Genomic DNA, 21,510 nt, shown 5'->3' on the forward strand with positions numbered 1-21,510 from the left:
GTTGTTTCTAGAGCCAGTTTTTCATCTTTCCCACCAGGACTGGGAGAGTTCCTCTCCAAGACTCCTTTTGTACATGTCATTTTGGTAACTGTTTCCCACTTGCCTCCTGCAGGAGGATTTCTGGATTCAGAAATTCAACACCCACAGTATGGGTCTGCAATAATCTGCAAATCTCAAAGTTGTCTTCATTCATGGACTGAACTTCCATGTAACTGGAATAGAGCCTCACAGAAAACCACCATCCTTGGCTACATGCAAGATTCTGTGCCAAGTACAAAGCCCAAGTCAGAAGGCTCATTTGAGGATGTCCCTGGGCTTAGGGCAATCTCCATGAGCAGTTTTCAATTATTAAAGCTGATGACACCTTACCTCATAAATGTTGGGGTGCCACATTTTGGTCAGGAATCTGAAGGTAGGTGGTGAATATGGATAGTCGATAGGAAATTTAATGTGAGCCTGAAAAAAAAAAAAAAAAGAAATTATTTTACTATGAAACAGAACAAAAAAGGTCAACAAGCAACCATTACAGTGAAAAGATTGGAAAAAACCCCCCATGTCACTAAGGCTACTAAATTGCTCATTTTATACAGGGGGGCCACGTGGACTCTACACAGTTTCTTATGAGCAAAATGCTAACTGAACAAGAAAAATCTAAACACCTGGGCTGGTAATGCTCAGAAATCAAGCCAAAAAAAAAGGCTTTTATGACGTCCTAATTCAAGAAACACTATTCAACAACTGTTTTTAAACAGGGCAAAATATATTGAAAAAGTTATAACTCAAGATACTACTGGGTTTAAGAACAGACTAAAAAAATGTTTGCTGAGTTGAATAGACCTGTTTTACATTTGCCTGTGCAAATATTTAAAATCGTTCTTTCCATTATGAAAAAAATTGTTACATAACCCAAGGATTTTTGCCTTTCTTGTGCCAAAGTTAAGGTGGCCCATCTACCTGTGTTCCTAATACAGTGTTTTGCCACCACAGGCACTTTTTGAAGTCTCAATAGTACTTGTGTCTGTTTAACGAATTAGTGCAACTTGATGAACTGAATATTGATGGACAACGACAGCAAACATTTCCTTCCAGAGCTCATCAACCAGCCGTGGGGGCACAACTCTCTTCTACCTAAGTACCTAACCATGCCACTTGGACACAGGGTGCTGGACTTGTTCAACATAACAAACTAAGTTTTATTCCCAGAAACAGAAGCAGACAACCAAACAGAGGGATTACTGAGCTGTGAAGTACTTGACTTATCTGCATACACCTTTGCCTTGCAACACAAATTTTATGGGGTCAGAGTGCCAGGCAGCCAAGAAAAGAAGGTTTTGTGTTCACCTTTAAGTAAGAAACTTGTCAGCTCATGTGGCTGTATGGTCTGTACATGCCTGTCCATGACAGTGACTGTTGCAGCAGCACTGAGTCCTCACCCCACAGTCATTTCCCACAGCACACTCACAACCTCAAATCCCAGCCCACGGTTTAAGGTCAGTTGCAGGAATGGCATCGCTCCAAGAGCAGTGAGCAAACGCCTCTTGTTACCACACCACTGCAGAATAGAGTGACTGCTGCAGCTAGGACATGTCTACAATGAGCCACCCTGCACTGGGAGCAGAGCAGAGATTTACCCAGGGCAGAGCACATTGACTCCAGCGCAAGGTATTGCATCATGTAGCTGCAGACTCATCTGGACCACTGGGGTTTTCCCAGGAAAGTCCATTCCTGTGCTTACATGCAGTTTCATGAGATCTAAGACGTAAAACAGCCCAAAGACTGAGATTAAAATGCATGAGACAACAAAACTCAGGACTGAGCTACCTACAAGATTCTTGGCAGAATCTGTCTTCTACACAGGTACAGTTTCTAGGAGGTCAAGACAAAAAGCACTGTGCCAGCAGAGTACCAGAACTGACATGCTTATATCCCACATGGATGGTCAAGGAGTGCAGGTCTCATTCCTCTCAAATTGTCTAACCCTCTGCTCTCAAATTGTCTAACCCTGAGGGTTTTCTCTCAGGAAGGCCGCTCCCAAAGCTGAGCCTGGAGCACCAGTTATGGTCCCTGTATGTGATGCAAATTCCTGCAGAAGCTGTGGATCCTGGAAGACTGTTCCAAACCTCTAAATCCGTTTGTGCAGACACAAGCCTTTAGTAGAAGAGACTACCTGCCTACAATAATTATCATTATGGAATGTGGTGTTGTGTCACGTGAAGGATGCTCTTGAGCTCTAGGGCTAGAAAATGCAGCTGGAGAAATTAGAGAAATCTTTTCTTCCCACACAGATGCAGCACTGTAATCCATCGCATACTCAGAGAAAGCAGTCACTTTATGTGTTGATAAGCTATTTCTAACTAGCCTGTAATTGTTTAGCACGTTGAGATGCTCTACTGGAGTATAAAGCCAAGTGAAGCTTCTCTACAAACCTGATTTCAGAGCCAAAAGACACCAAAACGTGAAACCTCACATTACAGGCGGGGATTTTTTTTCCCAAACAAAAAGAGCACCACTTTCAGTCCCTGTGGTGAGATCATCCAGAATTTGAAAGTGAAACCAGATGCTTTTCCAGGGCATTACAAACAGGTCCGAGAGAATTACTTCACATCTCTTGTGCCAGAGGAAGCATGGGAAGTTACGTAAGCCCACTCTGACTCCCTGAATGCTATTTGAGTTTCTGTGTGGGTTAACCAAGCCAAGAATTTTCGAGACAAGCTGCAAGACTGCAAAGATGCAGCAACAGCCACGATTACAGGTCATTATTTTTTCCCACTGAAAGCCCGATTCTAAACATGTTAAAACCCAAAAAGACCAAATTCAGCAATAAACTTACTTCTAAATAGAGCTCCCAGAATGGTTTCCTCCCTATAACTTCACCGATGCAAGGCAAATCAGCTCATTTCTGTTAAGTTCAGCCAGGCTGCTACGTACTAGAGAGTGGCAGAGTTTTTTTCAGGCAGCTTGTTAGCTCCATTACAGCCAGACAAACTAATTTAGGAGGACTAAAGGTGCAGCTCAGTCCCCGCCCTGCAAGTACCCAACAGTTACTGCATTCACCATGGGCTTGACTCCTCTAGCTGAGCTTAAACTGGAGTGAATTAACTATTTTGGTGTTCTGATTTTAGGCAACTGCTTGCTGTGGCTCTTTGACATCACTGAACACAGTCAATAGCTAGAAAGGTGGAGATCAGCCACCGACCCATCCCCTCCTTCTCCAGTTTGTAATTAGTCACAATTATAGTCCCTAGAAAAATAATAAACTCCTCTCAGTAGTTCAGCCTGGCAAAATATCCAGCCCTTTAGAGGCATTTACAGCTACTGCTCAAGAACTTCAACCTCCAAGTTACACCATGTATTTCAAGAATATTTCTACCAGCATGGTCACTTTGTTTCCTGTTTTACTGCCTTGCTCCTATGCATCCTCAAAAATGACTGCACTTCAGGTTTGTAACCTTTCCTTTATTTCAATAAAGCAGATTTTGCTATGCATGCCAGAAAAATAAGAGCCTCACTGGATCCTGTGTTATTTGACTGAAAATACAAACCTAGTATTTCTACCAAATTATTCCCTGATTGGAGTCAATCCCATGTGGCCAAGAGCATCCTGGCCTGGATCAGCAAAGGGTGGCCAGTAGGACTAACATAGGTAGGACCCTCTCCTAACTTCAGCTGTCTAGAAATCCAGTACTTGTAGCTGTAAATGACACTTAAGCAGCCTGACACGGATTTCCTATGCTACTCTCAAGCTGACAAAACCTAGAACCCTGGTTTTCAGGCAGCAAGGGTAGGAACGGTGAATCCATCCTACCTGCCCACTGCAGAAGGGTTCCTGGGGAAGTGCACACAATTCCTGGAAAGCCACCAGCACCACAACTGCTCTGATTTGAGGGTAATGGGGAGCACGAGCAGCTTTTACAGTGGCCAGCACAGACTGCAGCTGCTCAGTTTCTGGAAGTGCCACTTACAGACAATTTTTATTTCAAAACATCACAAGCTTAATGCCAGCCCTACTAAAATCCGACATCAGTGAAGCCAAGCACCTCTTGAAAACTGTATTTAAGATCAGTTACAGAGGAAGTGCTTTGAGTTTCTAAGTTATTTTGCAATTATTTGTAATTACCTGCTACAGCCGGCCCACGGACAAGCTCCTACTGACTCCGTGTGCAGGTACCACCCAGGTCTCTCACGGATCACCCACCCTGGCCTGGTACTTGCAGACAGCACAAGGCATCCCTGCTTTCCTTCACAACAGGATAGGCAGGTTCCTTGCTGTGCACATCGTCCCTTCCTGTAGCGATTCCTGCCTGACGATGGCTCCTGCCCACGTGCTGCTGACTGCTCCACACGCTGAACGTGCAGCAAAGGCAAGCAGAGGAGCCACAGGCCACTACTGCGTTAAAAGATCTAATCCCACAAAATGCTTTACTGCTTCTGGTGCATCAAGCACTGGCACAATTCATCTGATGGGCTCTCCTCTTCCACATTAAGCCTGGATTAGTGCGTGCAGTGTTAAATACCATGTGCTGGAAAACAGGTTCAGTACAGGTCAGCAGGCAGCACCAGCAGCCTTTTCCTCACATCCATGAGGTTTAAAGCACATTACTATTATCCGGCTCACAACCTGTAAAGCAGCACTATAGCTAGATATGGTCAGCTATTTGATGAGGTAAAAATGAATATATGACCAACATTGCTATTTCAGCTCCAGTTATTATGACTTAGGACATAAGTAACTTCTTTTGGCAGGGCTGGGCACTAGACTGGTATTTTAAGCCCAGTTTTTGCTTCATTTCCCACCAGCACCGTATCAATGTTTATTGACATCTGTTGTGCTTTGACAGAACTAGGAGCACATCCCTGATCCAAGATGAGTGACCAGCTCAACTGAGCCTTGTGAGTCCTGAAAACTATCTCAGTGCTGGAGTGGCCACGTGAATAGCAAGACCAGCAAACCCCTTAAATCCTGCACTACCTGCACCTCTTCATAAGGAATCTGAAACACAAAGAACTGAATGTGAAAAATGATCTCATGAATAGGATGTGAAGCTTCTAAACCAGAATGAAAATGGAGCCACAAGACAGCAGGGTAATGATGAGTCAGGAAGGGGGGTTAGCATGCACAGTCAGAGACTGGTTTGACAGGCACGAGCCCATTCTTGTTTTACACTAAATCATATCTTATATACACTTCCTAATTTAGTTATCTGGGGCAATACTAAAGCCTGTTAATTCCAGTGGTACAAACTAGGTTTCCTTTTATCAAAACTTCTTTTAACAGTAACATTTTATTAAATATTTATCTATCCACGTAGCTATATTCATAAAGCTGAGATTGTTGTCAAGTCACCCAGCCCAGACCAAAGCGGAAAGCCTGCTGACCCTATGATGGTCAAAGTTACAGTTAGACCTTTAGAAAAAAGGGCTTTCACCCACATATCAGTCTTTTGTTCCTTTGATGTGAAATCAGGACTAATAATAGACATGAAACCATAGCTGAGTTGAACGATACAAGGGGAATTCCCTACACCCTGTTAAGCTGGTTTGTATCCAAGCTCCTGCAATCTTGGACATTCACACTCCTGCTGCCTGGGTTATCTCTCAAGTGACCCCGGAAAATAAAACTGCTCTGAACAATGAAGTTACAAGGAGTGCCTGGAAACCAAACAATTTTCTTCTGACATAACTCAAAAGAAGAAAAAGGATTTCTTATTTTTTTCTTCATATTGTCTCCCTTTGATAATGTAGAAGTTCAGTCTAGAGATGCTACTCTTCATGGCAATAACTGCTTGCGGCAGTGCTACTCATCTAGAGATTGAGTCAGCCTGAACAAGCCCCTGTGTTTAGTATCTCAAGCAGTTCAGCAGTTCAGAGAAGATATTTCTTTCTTGCAGTGGATTTTAGTGCAGGGACAGTCCCTGGCCTTGCACAGCTAATTGTGCTGTTCAGCCTGAACCACAGTACCACCACCACTCTGGTTCTGGCCAGAAATACTGTCCCTGCTCTTGAGCCAAGGAACATCCAGGTTCAGAGAAGGGAATTGTTAGTGCTCTTCCATGGACAACTTACTAGGGAGAGGCTGGAAGCCAGAGGAGGAGTTCCCCTTGTCCAGAGTCCACCTGCACACTCCTGAAGCTGCTCCCCATCCTGGTCACACAGCCACGCAGGGCCCCAGGTGCCACACACACACACACCAGTCCTGCCAGGCCCAGGGTTTGACAGAGAGGTTTTTCCTGCCTCAATTCTACGTCTGTAGTGGGCTGACCTGGCCATACCAGGTACCCATTAAAGCTACTCTCTCACTCTCCCTCTGCAAACGGAGAGAGCAGAGAAAAAAACCCAACAGCTAAGGATTCATGAGCTGAGATAAGATCTGGGAGAGGTCAGTTACTGGTTACCTTCATGGGCAAAACAGACTCAGAGTGGGGATAGTACTTAAATTTATTACTAACAGGATCAGAGCAAAAAAGTAAGAAGTAAAATAACCTTAAAAAACACCTTCCCCCACTCCCCTCCTTCCTTCCATGTTCTCCCTCCTCCCCTGCAGCAGTGCAGGGGGATGGGGAATAGGGGTTACAGTCAGTTGTTGTTTCTGCCACTGCTCAGAGAGAGGAGTCCTGTTCCTGCTCCCATGGGGTCCCTTCCATGGGAGACAGTCCTTGATGAATGTCTCATCCCATGGCAACAGATGTTGTCCATTCCATAGGCAGCACTTCTTCCCAAACTGCTATCCCATGGGTCCCTCCTCCATGGGGTGCAGTCCTTCATGGATGAGCTGCTCCAACGTGGGCTTCCCTCTCCATGGGCTGCAGATTTCCAGCAGGATCTCGTTCCATCTTGGGCCTCCCACAGGGTCACAGCCTCCTTCATGCATCCACCTTCTCCAGCGTGGGCTGCTCCATGGGCTGCAGGGGCCACAGTTCTGGTGCCTGGAGCACCTCCAGCCCCTCCTTCTGCACTGACCTTGGTGCCTGCTTTGTTGTTCCTGTGTTCTTACTCTGCTCTTCCCTGGCTGGAATTCTTTCTGTGCAATAGCTTTCTGTTCTTAGATATGTTATCACAGAGGTATTACTATCACTCCTGATTGTCTTGGCCTTGGCCAGCGGCAGAAAGTCTGTTCTGGAGCCAGATGGCATTGGTTCCACTGGACAGGGGAAGCTTCCAGCAGCTTCTAACAGAAGCCACCCCTATCGCTCCACACCCCCCCCCGCCACCCCAAAACCCAGCTACAGAAAACCAAAACAACCTCCTGGGCTGATAATGGCAAAGCAAGAGTGTTTCCAGACAGGGCTAAAGTTCTAAACTCCTTAGCATAAGCTCTTAAAACACAGTTGTGTTAATCTGACAACTTTTTTTCCCAAATCTGCAGGTCACTACCCTGAGAGCTCAGGTGAAGGAGCAGAATACAGGAGCACTCACCTATATTCAGCTAACAACTGCCAGATTCACTTCCTTTACTTTGACTTTTCATGATGCTACAGAAAACACCATCATTTCAATGATTGCAGGAGACACACTGAGTTGGAAGCATCCTGAAACATTGAAGTATTAATTCTATAACCTGCCCATTTTCACTCAACTTTTGCTCTTGTCTGCCGCCTCATCACTGAAAAGGCAATTCCCAGAAGCTACATAAGACACAACACCAAACAGAACTATTTGGTCCTCTTCCACAGGGCAAGCTGCCGGCCAGACAGCTTTACTGAGCTTAGATCACAGGAGCCAAGCACTAAAGCAATTTGAGATTCTCATGGGAGAAAGCTGACATCATACTGAGGTTTATGTATTTTCCCAGGAATTCCCATAGTGAAATATTACTAGATTTCATCCTCAATTTAACCTTCACTCCAGGATCAGGCCTGATATTGTGACAGGCCAGATGTTAGGAGACTTCTGCTATGACTGAAGGCCTCATGTAGAGTATTTGTGCTCTTGGGTCTGATGCCTTTGGGTTGCCAAGAGACTGTGCACTGTGTGGCTCAAGATGGGGCTCACTGGGTGTGTGTTATGCAGAGAGGCAACTCTGTGTGACTATTTTCTGGGCAGAAACAGATGACTCAGTTCTTATTTATATCTGTACAAACATGCTGACTTTCCCATTTGGACAAAATAGGAAAAATAACTCCAAATGTGTAAACCATAAGTTTCTCTACAGCATCTGATATTTGCTGAAGGAGCCAAAGATACATAGGGATACCACATCTAAAGTTTACTCCAAATCATGCATCTCCTCTGAGGTCTCTGCTTCAGGGCAGAAGTTGGAACTTGAAATAGTCCTACTGCAGGTATGACCGAGGATGATGTTACCTGAACAGGTAAAGCTCTAACATGAGCGCAGCTGCTCTAGAAATAGTTTGTGTTCACTGAAAAAGCAGTTTTCCATCTCCCTTTGTAAAAACAATAGTTTTGCTGGAGCAGTGGTGAGAATATTGGAGGCTGCTTATTCGAAGTTATCATCCTACGTTACTGGCATCTCTGGCATCCTGTGTGTAAGTCCTCCAATAACACGTGTACAGGGTTGTTACTCTAGGCACCCACCTCCACTTGCCAGCTTCAGGGTCCAGAAGATTATTGCAATAGTCTGTGACACCTCCAGCATCCTGTTCAATCTCACAATGAACATTTTGGACTTCCACTTTACTGGGTAAGTAGTTCATACTTTATGGATGTGCCTGTGTAAAGCTACTTCAAGAGAGTGGTTGAGACAGTATGATGTACTTCAGACCTACCCTAGTAATTTTTATAGTTCAGTTTGCTCAAATTCAAGTAATCAGTGGGACTAACTGACAGCAGGAGCGAGGGCACCCTTGGCAAGGTCACCGATGACATCGAGCCGTGTGGTGCAGCGGCAGGATGGTGCATCCAGAGGGATCATGACAAGGCTTGAGAGGTGTCCAAAAGCCATGAAGTTCAACAAAGCAAAGTGCAGGGTCCAGCACCTGGTTGGATGGGGAAGGGATTGAGAAAAGCCCTGCAGAAAAGGACTTGTGGGTGATGGCTGAAGACAGTGTGTCTTCACAGCCCAGAAAGCCAAATGTATCCTGTGCTGCATCCAAAGGAGTGTGGCCAGCAGGATGAAGGAGGTGATTCTTCCCCTCTGATCTGTTCTTGTGAGACCCAACCTGGAATACTGTGTCCAATTCTGCCCCAGCATAAGGAATGGAACTGTTGGAGCAAGTCCAGAGGAGAGGCACAAGGTTCATAAGAGGAGTGGAGCACCTTCCCTACAAAGACAGGCTGAGAAGGTTGGGGTTGTTCCATCTGGAGAAGAAAAGGTTGTTTGGAGACCCCATAACAACCTTCCAGTATCTGAAGGGAGCACACAGAGACGCTAGAGAGGGAGTCTTTGTCAGCAACTATAATGATAGGAGAAGGATATATGGGCACAAATGAAAAGAGGGGAATGTTAGGTTAGATATTGGGAAAAATATTGGCTACTGTGAGGGTGGTGAGGCACCAGGACAGGTTGCCCAGAAAAGTTGTGGATGCCCCAGTATGGCCAGTGCTGAAGGCCAGGTTGGATAAGGCCTTGAGGAACCTGGTCTAATGGGAGGAGTCCCTGCCCATGGCAGGCAGTGGTTGGGATGAGATGATCTTCAAGGTCCCTTCTCAACCCCTTAGCATTTTGTGATTAATCACAACCAAAGCACATCCCAGTTTTGCAGCATTTTGCATCAGCCTTGACAGTTTCTGCAGTCTCACCTATTCAGTCCCACATTTGCATCCTTACCAAAACACAACAGATTACTTTATTGTTCGGTGAAGCAAGACATACCACTGCATCTGCTGAGTGAAGAGATGTCCAAGGTAGCTCAATACAAGAACATCCTTTCCTTCAGCCTGTTTTAACTATTTTTAGCCAATTCTTTAAACGAGCACCATTCATGAGTCAGTGAATGAGTAATTGCTTTGATTCTCTTCATATGCTGGATGCAAGAGGAAAGCTCTCCTCAAGGGACAGCCAGTCACATGTTCTGCTAAAAACACAGGGCAGGTCTTGATGCAGTCACCTCTTTCATAAGCAGCAAGGGGAGAGGCATATTTATAGCATTGTAAGTGTAAACCACAGCACTCTACTGCAGTGTTACACAACTTTGCCTCTCCTAGCACTGCAGGCAGCAGCTCTCTGAAGAGACTTCTCAAAGGCTGGCACACCAGCCTTCCCTGAAACCAGGGACCCAGGTTTCTGGAAGCTGAATGGCAGCACTCAGGAACTGCACTTGAAATCTTATCTACGCTGGCTGCCATGCAGAAGCCAAGTAAACAATTATGCAGCCCTACTACTTGTTTTTCAGCCACTGTCCTGCTGATTGTAAGCCCTCCTGTTTGGAGCTGGATACAGTCAGTAAATCTGGGCAGACTCAGCAGCAGCAAGTCTGTTGGGCCGTACCACTTCCAACCAAACAGCTACATCAGCAGCACCACCTCCCAGTGTGGAGACCTGATCAGCAATGTATTAGTCTAGATTTATAAGCCTACACTGATACAACTGTGCTATCCATAATCCCAGAGCACAACCCATCTACAAAGGGTCTGTGATCCTGCACAAGCCAGTGAGGTCTGATACACATAAGAACGCTGCCTCCCTGCCCAGCATCCTCAGTTTGGCACTATGTCAGCAGGCATTTGCTAGAGAGACGTTTATACTTGAGACACTAAAGCAAAATTTTGACATTACTGCATTATGTACCTCTCAGCTTCATTACCACAGGCTGCTTTAAACAGACCAAGCTTACAGTTTTAGCTTAGATAAGTGGATTAGCTGATACATATCCATCCTTGCTCCTCAGGCTACTGTTTCTACAGTAAGAGGGTTTTTTTTTTGCTTGTGTGGAGCCAAACTAAAGAGGCATTTGGCATTCTGTTATTCTTAACCTCTTTTCACCCCTGCCTTGTGCTTTAGGTGATTTGGAGGTCACGGCATCACAATCAGTATAGCTTTTCTCAAGAGTAACAATGACTGGGTTGCCAGTAAGTGGCACTGCAATGGACAAGAATTAAAGGAAAATAAATCCTATCCTAAATCTCAGATTTGGTTTTTCAAAACAAGACAACCCCTCCAAATTTTACAATATTACTGAAGTGCTAAAGTCTCAATTTGAGCTTGAGTCTACTAAGAAAAAGGAGCCCAGCTCAAACAATGTTTAATTCATTTAATGATTTCAAAACACAGCCACCCACCTTAAATCAAAAATCAAAACACAGAGGTACATCACTGAGGCCTGCAGAGTATTAGTAGCTACTTATCACACTACAAGGTACTCTTGCCTGGGCTAGGGGGTAAAGCAGGAGATTCTGACAATACCAGCTCCTGCAATTGTACATGCAACAGCTGCTCTACACTGGGCAGACAAGTTGCTCTTATGCTAATGTCTGCTTTCAAAAAAAAAAGGCAGATTAGACTGCTGCAGTCACAAGGACAAGTTATGGAACTGTCCTTGACCTGCTTTCAGTGGCCACAAACTACTACTGCTGTTTGAACCCCATCCTGAGTCGCCTTGTGTCAGCTGCCATAGAGACCCTAAGCTCCCAATGTGGCCTGAAGAAAACAGCTACTGAAGAACATGTCCCTGGCCATAAAGTCCTCATCTCCTACAGATAACCTGGGAATCACCTCCTTGCTCTATCAGCCATGTTCCACTTAAAAAACCAATTACACACAGCTAGACAAGAACCATCTACAAAGTTGTTCTTGCTCATCATTAATCCACAGATGCTTAAAGTGACATCTTTTGGATATACAAGAGAAAGTACAACTCTGAAGTGAAAACTACAATTGGTATTTTGACCTATGTTCCAACTTGTTCCCATGTCAATTACTAATGTGACATCCAGATAAAGCCAGAATCCTCAATTTGCTGAAAAATCTTCTGAAAGAGCCAGCAAAAGGGTGTGAAGCAGTCTGAGTCACCTGCAGTGCAGCATAATTTAAGGTATCCTTTATATAGTTCTGATAAAAGCAGGACCAGTGCAGTCAAGTGAAGATTGGTACATGGATGCACATCCTTGAAATTCAAGTTTGAATCTAATTAATTGAAACCATTAAATTTGGAGGCATACAGGGTAAGAGTAGGAGTCAGGAAGAAACACTTCAGCCTACCACAGGTCAAGAGTATCAAAGTCAATACAGAAATTTAATGAGACAGATGTAAGATGAGAATACAGGCAAGGGATCTTATAATTTGGACAGAGAAAGATGGATCTTGTAGGAAAGTCAAAGTTGTAAATTGTGTGGTTAAAAGCTACCCTTAAAACAGCTTTGACATTATGCAGTATTTCCTGCCTGTACTAAGAAAGGATCTGAGGCGAAATGATGAAGAAAAGCCCCCAAACACAACAATGAGGAGAAGAAGCAGAACAGCCAAGGCTGAGCAACAGGATAAACTGCCTGACATCTGACTGACAGCAAGAGCTCTTGCAAAAGTTTGGTGTTTATGGCGACAGAGATTTGTAGGAACAGGTGATATCTCAAAAGAAAGAAAAAAAAAAAGTAGAGAACTTCCAGACAGAACAAATTTTCTACTGCAAGACATCCTCTACTTAGTCCCTTCTGTTACCTACCTTCTGGTGACTTTTGGCTGACTTATTTTTCAGTTCTGCTTTTTAGTCTTGAAGTTTAAGAACGGTAGTACAGTGCTAGAGAAACACATAATAAAAAATGATCTTCTAAAGAGTTCTCGTGGGTACACCAGTAACACACAGCATCTCCTTATCTTGAACCCTCCACAAAAGTAAGGCATTTAAGTTCTTCCACTTTCTAAATAACAGGATCATCATATGTAATTATCTGAGACTACAGAGACCACCAGCACTTACTCTACAAAATTGCACAATGTGTGTCCAGTAGCTCAGGTACAGTGCTCCAGCACACTTCCACACTAAAAAATTGTAGCATCCAGTTTGGAAACTGGATTATCTGAGAAAAATGATACCCACATATCTGCAAAAACATAAAACCTGAGCACGGGACTTGACCGTAAATGGGACAAGCCAAGGTTACCAAAGCCCAAGAATGGCAAAGAAGAGACCACCCATATTTCTATTGTAGACACAATCCCATGGTGATATTCTTTCCTGTTTTATCAGATTAACTCTTGAAAACTTACGTCTTCATGTTGTAAGGGCATTAGATCAGACACACTGCACCTGATACTTGCACTTTATAAAATTATAGTGCAGTAATGAGCAAAAGTTAGTGTTCTGAGAACACAAGTGTAAGTAAAGCCCTGTGATGGGAAACCTACCCCAGGCACACAAGGAACCACAAAATAATCTGTGTTGATAATTATAGCCTTATCTATACTGGGATAAAATAAGCTGATGTTAAAAGAAAACTATTTACCCACACTCGTCATTAAATATTTTCATGCCTGTTTTTAACACCTGCTACCAGCAAGCAACACAAGAAGCTTCTAGTCAACATTTAAGGTTCATCAGTAGTTAATGACCAGTAACTATTTCAAATGGATGACTTGGGTCCCAGCATGGTATCAAGAGAATAGCTGTATTTTAATTAAAAATAAAAAAAAAAGCTAAAAAATTCAATGCTTGTAAAAAGGTGCCACACTGACAGATTCAGATATCTGTATGCTACTTAGAGCATAAACTGCTTCCTGACACAGAAATGAATCCAAAACATGACTTGGAGGAGCCTCTAGTGGTGACAAAGTAGATGTGATTATGAGTTAGCAGATGCTCAAGGATAAGCCAACAGCCTTGCTGGCATTCACGTAGCCTACTGACACATGACCCCCAGTCAGGTTACCAGCGGCGAGACCTGAAAGCCACACACACACACTTGGGACGAAGCAGGATGATTCAAATAGTGCTCTGCCTACAAGCTTTACCTTGTCTTGATTCAATAAAGGAACAAACCAGCTTGATTCTTGTGCTCTTCAACTTTAGATAGATAACATTTTGTGCATAAACTGAATAAAGAATTCTGAAAGTTTCTGAGGACGGGGAGCAGTGCCTGTACCCGACTTCTGTACCAGGTAGACCTGTTTTAAAATAAACTGTGTCTATGCACACAGAAGGTAAAGATGTTTAAGACTTGCACTGCAGAAACACATCCTTTGAGCAACTTTACACTGTCATTAGAGCAGAATCTTCCATAGGTAACAGGACTGGAGAATGTTTTGCTGCCAGAAGAGAACTTTTCCAGAGTATGAACTCTTTTTTTTATCACCTGGAACCAGTTCTGTTTGCACTCCATTTGGCAAGACCAGCCGGTATCATTAACTGGGGAGTTTCTCCGATATTGTGACCTGTTGCAGTCGCACTGATGTGGCACGTAACTGGAAAGATAGTTTCACTCTTTCAGGAAGCCCTGCAACATTACACTTCTCAGTAAACACTAATACAGAGGTAACACTGCCTTTAGCCTGGCACAAAAGGAAAACAAGAAAACCACATTTGGTGATTTGGCTGCATCAACTCAATGCACCATGTAGGTTCCAGTAGGAGCCCTTAAAGAACTGGAGCATCTGGCACCAGGTACTGAGCAAAACTGCCAGTTTTTGTTTGTAGTTACAAGGTTCAGACGAAAAAGTTAATGCTGTTTCAGCACTTTGCTACAATTGCAGGCTAGACACTGTCAAAGTACTTCAGAGGTTTGTTTTTTAGTAGCTGAAAGATTTGGCTTACAACTATAGGTCTCTATCTTCCTTACACTCCATCTGATATGCAGACTAGAATTTCCCCAAAACCAATTAATAGAGCAGATGTTAATTCTTTTCTCCACATTAAAAGACAACTACACATTATGAGGATGTTTACAGCAATTGCCAAGGTTTGTTTTAGAAGACTTGGACATAATGAAATAAAAAGTATAGCCCTCAAGGTATTTTCTGCCTAGTAAATAATATATAAATAGGTAAGCATCAGCATATATTATTTAAATTATAAATATAAGAAACCATGCTGCTGTGTTAGACCTCTGGATGAAAATTATACTGCAAATTGACTGGAAGTCAAAAAGAATTTCTTTCTCCCTATGTAGCCTACAGAGCTATACTCTTACAATGTTACAGTCATATTCCCACATGGAACTCATTTCCTGGAAAAAAACCCACTGAGTTCAGCAGATGCTACTGTGGAACAAGCATGGAATGACGTGCATTTAAAAGCTCTGTATGTCTTGGCAGATTTTGAAGGGGATCACAGTATTGGCTGGGATGGGAGAAGGTTGCAAGGTGACCAACAGGAGTCAACTGTTGTCCTGCAGCTGCTTTACTCTGTGCTGCGCTCAGCTGCCTTCCTGTACGGGAGCAGCCACAGGATGGAAATTTTAGTCTAAGAAAAGCTTTATGCTACACACGTGTTTCCAGCTTTACAAGTATCTAACCACACAAGGGACAATGCTGGAACACAACAGCTCACAAAAAATATCCCAGGCTATGCACCCTGTCATAACTATGAAGAGTTTCAACTAACACATGGAGGAAGTGCCTCCCCTATAAGGGTGGTGGCATGGGGGACAACTGCAGGAGCTCATTACAAGCACCTTCCCAGAAAAATCACCCATAAAGTTCCCATTCTGGACATTCAGTATTACTCATTAGAGCCACTGCTCAGTCCTTCTCACCCCACCTTGTCCCAGTTTTCACTGCCTCTAAGGAAAAGTGTTTTCAGATGAGCAAAATGGTTTCCATCAGACACTGCAAAAGCAGTGACCTTCAGTGGCATGGAAGGCAGTCTGGGAAGTTAAGCCTCAATTCCAAGAGTCTCCCCTGCTGTACCAAAAGGGTTATGCATGTCCAGATTAGGACGACTTGCCTTCAGTCCTGAACTGGCCCTGTGAAACGAAGATTATGCACCTCTTAAACAGCACCATGGAGTAACACTAAAGCAGGATTTTGGGTGACCTGTGTTAATGTGCATTCACAAAACCGTGTCAAGACTGACCAAGAGCCAGTGAGCTCAGCCATGACATCACACATTTTCTGTGTCAGGCAAACAGCTCAACAAAGCAGCACAACAAAAGACCTCTGCACATCTGACTCTTAATATTGCTCCTGCCTGCTCAGCACTATACTACTCTATATCCAGTACTGGTGCAACACAAAATATCCTGAAGATGTCCAAAACTACTCTGCCTTTAACTGTCCCACTGGAACCAGAGGTTTACACCATGCTACTCAAAACTTAAGGCCAACAATCTTGCTTTTTATAATGCCAAACACCTCAAACTCAGCAACTCTGTCAGACTTCTAAGAACAAAGCAGGCCCATGAAAGGGCAGCATTTTTTCCTATGCACCAAACCTATGGACAAGGAACATCACTAGTGTTCATTTTAACATCCATGCAAGCAATACCATCTTGAACTTGCTCTTTTTAAGTAAAACTCTCACACTGCTCTTATAAACGGACACATTTCTGGGGAGTACAATAACAGAACTGCAATCCCCTGCCTTTTTTAACAAAACACGTCAGTGCTCCTGAACATATCCAGAAGTAATGGATATCAGTACGAACATCTCCTTACCACAAAGACGCTTTGCAGTAGCAGCAGAGCTCTCCTCCCCTGCACAGCAATACTAAGCAATCATAGGAAGATAAGAGAAACCCTTTTAACTCCCACTTTGCACCCACTTGTTAGTACAGTCATGAATACCCACCCTAATAGGACTCCCTTCAGAGCTTTTTAGAGACATAATTATCACCTTTTGCACCAACTAGGTCAGCAGAAGCTGGTGCTTTCTGAAACTTGCTGGAGCGGGAGACAGCACACTTACCACTGTCATGCGAATTTAGGAGGGGAAATCAAAGCCATTACTATGCAGGAAGTAGCAGAATTCACATATAGTATATACCACGTCAATCATTTGTGTTTTCCTTTCAAGTCAAACTTAGAAACAGAGGAAGTAAAAAAACATTTCTCAACAAGGATTTCCCTCTCCCAAACAGGGTACCTTTAGCTCCAGACTGCTTGATGCTCAGCCTCTTCGTTTCTCAGCCACTCTGCTGCTGAAGGCCTTTAAACAGTATTAACTTTAGTCCATTATCAATATCACTAACCAAACCAGGCTTTAGCAGTAGGCTAAGGATCTGTCTCTCAAACAGCCTGCAATTCAAGACACTCAATACGGTTTCAAATTAGCACACTATGCTTTGAAGTTCAGAAAAAAGTTATCCTCTCCAACCCAACAAATTACCAGCACAAATGGCAAGAGATTTCCTACAAATTCCTGCTAGAGAAAGTATGCAAGTTTTGTTCCGAAGGTTACTGTTCAGTATTCACTTTGTGAAAAGAGAAGCTTTACAAAAATATCACTTTTAAGGGACTTTTTGATATTGCCAACATTTGAAGTGATCAGGTCAGAGCTTGCTGACTTTGAGCATCAGTATAAAAAGCAGAAATCATACAACTCATCTGGGTATGGAAAAATAAACATCAAAAGACTTGACAAGTTTATCTTCTGTGTCTCATTTAAAGACAGACATTTACACTAATGTGCAGCATTGTTAAGAATCCATAACCTTCCTAACAGGATACTCGAGAGCTACACAAGTAGATGACCTGCATCTACCACAGAGAGCAGATAAAGTCCTCTGCCTTTGACTTCAGTCTTCAGCTTCATGTGCTACAAAACAAACTACATCATATTGATTTTGCTAATCCATTCCAAATATGGTACACTTTAAACAAACCTGCAATGTAAGTTGATTAGACAACACTGACAAGCCAGTCAATGAGTCCAAGAGCAAAAGGGGAGCAACATCTAATCTGTTCATGGCTTCTGCTCTGGTATCCCAGGAAACCAGCTGCAGCTGCTTGGTTCAAGTTGTGTACTATGGCAAAAATGTCTGCAATCCCCCTGTAACAACGAGCATTTCCACAACTGCTACGCAGTGTCTGTATGTCAGAGCAGCAGCTCCTCTATAGAATCTGGAGCATGAACTGCACGTGTAGAAGTGTATGTCTGGGGAGCCAGGGCACTCCCACCTCAGAAATGTTTTGGTTAGGCCAGGCACTTACTGTACGAGGTTTGAGGTTTGCAGAGACATCCATACAAAACCCATCTCACCTGCACCACAGGGAAGCACAGGAGCACATGATGCTGGGCTACCATGAGCTGAACTCGTGTTCCCTGCCTTGGAACCACCCTTGCTCAAGTAATTCAAGAAAGCTTCTTTAACTTCATTAACACATTTAGCCTGTTCCCAAAATGTGAGCAAAAAGCATCAGATTTTCTACCTGGTTAATTTCATTATTTTCTATCTGGCAGTGTTTTGTTAATTTCAGCGTCCTAACAGCCCTGGTCTTCAGCAACTTACCTATTAGGTCATTTACTTCCAGAATAGTCTGAATCCCTAGAATAGTCTAAAATCCTAATTTATTTTAGGTACTATGTGTGCCATTTTAGTCTGACACTTCCCAGCCTTGAAGCACACTTAGCTGTCTGTACAGCAAAGATGCAGAGAACACACCAAACTGACTACCCACACTCCAGAAGTCAGCATTTAGACTCCTGGATTCTTCACAGAGGATGCTTTCAGAGAGATGTATTTAGCCCAGTATTATTTTTCTACGTGCTACACATTTCAAGTGGTACTTACCAAACTATTACAATGCATAATAAAAGCAGCTGTGAGAAAATTCAGATTTATAAGATCAACTGAGAACTACCTTCCTGCTAATAGGAAAGATCAGGAGCATTTACAATAGAGGACCAAACTATACTTAAAGCCTTCTTTTCTGCTACTCCTTTTCTCCCCATGAAATACACACTGCAAGTTCAGCTGCCTTAAGTATTTTATTAAAACCTGCCAGGCAGTATCAGGGACAAAACAGTGGACCGAGCAGACAGAAGCAATTCTGACCTAGTGCATAAATCAGTATTAGGAAGGATAACAAATTAAAATATGACAGTTTGATTCAAATATCAACTGTTTGAAAGTAGCCTCATGTTGATGCCAAAGCCAGATCTGGAGATTCCTTCAAGATGATGTTTCATGCAGTCAGCTTCACTGTGCTGCAGTGTTGTTGTCCCAAAACAGGCTCTTTCACCTGGAGTGCAAGTGGCAGATCCCCACACCAAGTTGAAGTATTTGATTTATTTACAGTTCTGCACAGAAATGGGGGCTGGGTGACAAATCCACAAAGCCAGCACAAGGAGGACTAGGACCTTTCACTATTTATACATTTTAGCAAACAAATGCATTAATGTCCATTGGTTACAAGTTACATAGTTTCCTCATTAATTAATATCCTCTCTTCTAGTGGTTAAATGATTCCCTCACTTCTCATGTTAATTAGTCTGCATGCTCAGTCTCTCTTCTTTTGAGCCAATGGGTTTCTTGAGTTGGTAGGTCCTGAGTTGCTGGTCCTAATCTCCCCCCTGCCAGAATTACCTTTTATCCAGTCGAAGCTGATTTCAGCTCAGCCAACTTTGTAAGTTTCTTCCTAATCTTCTGACTCTGCTAAATGTCCTTGCGGCTGGTAAATTTTGTATTCTTTGTTCCCACTATCAGTGGTACACCCTGCTTCCCAAGCTTTGTTAATCTTCCTGTAGGTTGGAAGTATGTCAAGCCTTAAACCTTAACAAGGCCATTCTACCAACAAATAATTAATCTTTCTAGCACCTGGACACCAGCATGAAGAGCCTGTCAACAGTGAGGAGGCACTTTAGAACAGCAGCAGATGTTACAGTGAACTCATTAAAGCACTGAGGAAGCTCAAGGGGTACTAGATGGTGAACACAGGTGAAAGCTAGTTGTAAAAGGAGGTTAAAGATGCAGCTTGGACTTCTCATTTGAGGAGGGAGATGTCAATTCCAAGAAAGTGCTGTAAACAGGAAGCAGTACCCATGTAAACTTTATTGTTACAGTTGTCCAGGATGGTAGAAAGTATCCACACTGCTATCTGACAAACTTCTACGGAACTAACTTAAAGAATCTCTAAAAATCTGAACTTGTATCTGTTTTTTTCTCCCTAGTAAGGATGCTCTCCTTCCCCAGCTATCTTTGAACAACAGGTATCTTCTCAGTACCCAGCTTTCTCACTACTTCCAGGCTCTTTCTCCACCACTACAGACATTTGGAGAAGCAGCTCTGATGATGCTCATGAGCACAGTTGTGCTTGTGCAGAAGCAGCTGCACCACAGCAGCTGCTCAGGGAAATAGAGATGCACAGGGAGCTCAGTGCCAAAACGCCCCAAGAGCTCGTTTAGATTTACAGCATTTTAAAAAAGTGAGGTCCAACAGGTACTGTAGGAGCAGCTTTCCAGCTGCACACCGAGGAGGACAGCTCAGGGTCACAAACATGCATCACAGGGAATGTGTTGTCGAATTGGGACACAAGGAGAAACTGGAATTACTATGTCAAACAGACTATTAAGAACCAGATGAATGATGACAGTGTGGGCAGCACTGTCACTGGCATTCAAACACCACAAAATCTGAAGTGCATAAACTATTGTTTCTTACTTCTCATGCTCAACTATGGGTCTGACAAATCAGGATTAATGCTCAAAAAAAACCCTCGAAAACCTGAACAACTTAGCATCCAAATTAGCCCTAAGCAAAAGAGAGGAACAAATAGTGCAAGTCACAACAGAGGTTCCTCCTCCTCCTCGTGGCACTAGTGTTTGTGCAGCCAAGTTACAAACTAGCCAGAAAGTGCCTCATTTTTAATTTACATGGTTTATTTTAGAAGCCACCTCTTAGACCTTTATTTATGGAGTTACTTGTCAACCGCTCAGTCAGGACATCCTTAGACTGAGCAGCCACTTGAATCTTTCTGTAAGTGTGGGATTGCATGGATAGAAAAAAATCCCAGCCAGGAGTCTTTGGCTACTACTGAAATCCTCCACCACTGCCTGTGTTACATTCCCCAGTACCAAACTCATGGCAGGACAATTCTGTATACTGTCAATTGTGGCTGTACGTGCTAATAACCTGTTGATAATCTGAATGCTGCATACATATACTCTACCATACTTTTCTACTCTGGGAAGACAAAACACAGACAGGGCTCTCCTTCCTTTTCCACCATAACACCCAAGCATACCCAAACATAATATATTGGCAGCTGTAGTGCAGGGAAATGGCAGCAGGGAAAAATAATCTAGGCGAGTTACATTAGTGACCTACTTGCTTGTTTAGTGATAAAGACAGCCAAGCCAACAATTCTTGGCCAGACTTTGTGAATGCCTGATTTATAATGTAGATTTTAGAATTACAACTTTAGCAGCACATGTACCACTATGGAGCATGTCATTAACATACCATGTTTAACTTTTTGGAAGAGTGGAAGAAAGCACTCACCAGAAGCCAGGTCTTACACAGCCTAGTTACAGCCAAAAAATCACCTGTCACCACCCTTCAGAGTACACTGGGCTTTGGAGAGAACTCTAATTTACTTACATTTGCATACCACAAGCTGTATGGTAACCATCATTTTTGAAGCTCATTAGCAGCCACAAACCCTTATTGCAGTTGTGGGCTGGGTTAACAGGTTCAAGAGCACCCAGAAAGTCACAGCCTCATCATACTGGACATTAGAGAATCAG

The 21,510-nt window shown here is 43.3% G+C and overlaps 2 protein-coding genes across 4 annotated transcripts in view; both read right to left on the reverse strand.

Moving 5' to 3' along the window:
* TPGS2 (tubulin polyglutamylase complex subunit 2) overlaps window positions 1-21,510 on the reverse strand; it is a 698,248-nt gene that overhangs the window by 450,766 nt on the left and 225,972 nt on the right. The gene's annotated exons all lie outside the window — the stretch shown is intronic.
* Window positions 1-21,510, reverse strand: part of UBE2R2 (ubiquitin conjugating enzyme E2 R2) — a 52,545-nt gene that overhangs the window by 10,543 nt on the left and 20,492 nt on the right. Inside the window, exon 2 of the mRNA XM_050328823.1 lies at window positions 370-456. Within this exon, the coding sequence (XP_050184780.1) occupies window positions 370-456 (87 nt within the window). The remainder of the gene's footprint in view (window positions 1-369; window positions 457-21,510) is intronic.

The sequence above is a fragment of the Myiozetetes cayanensis genome, unplaced genomic scaffold (assembly GCF_022539395.1).
Source record: "Myiozetetes cayanensis isolate MyiCay16 unplaced genomic scaffold, myiCay2020 scf4, whole genome shotgun sequence".
Taxonomy (NCBI): domain Eukaryota; kingdom Metazoa; phylum Chordata; class Aves; order Passeriformes; family Tyrannidae; genus Myiozetetes; species Myiozetetes cayanensis.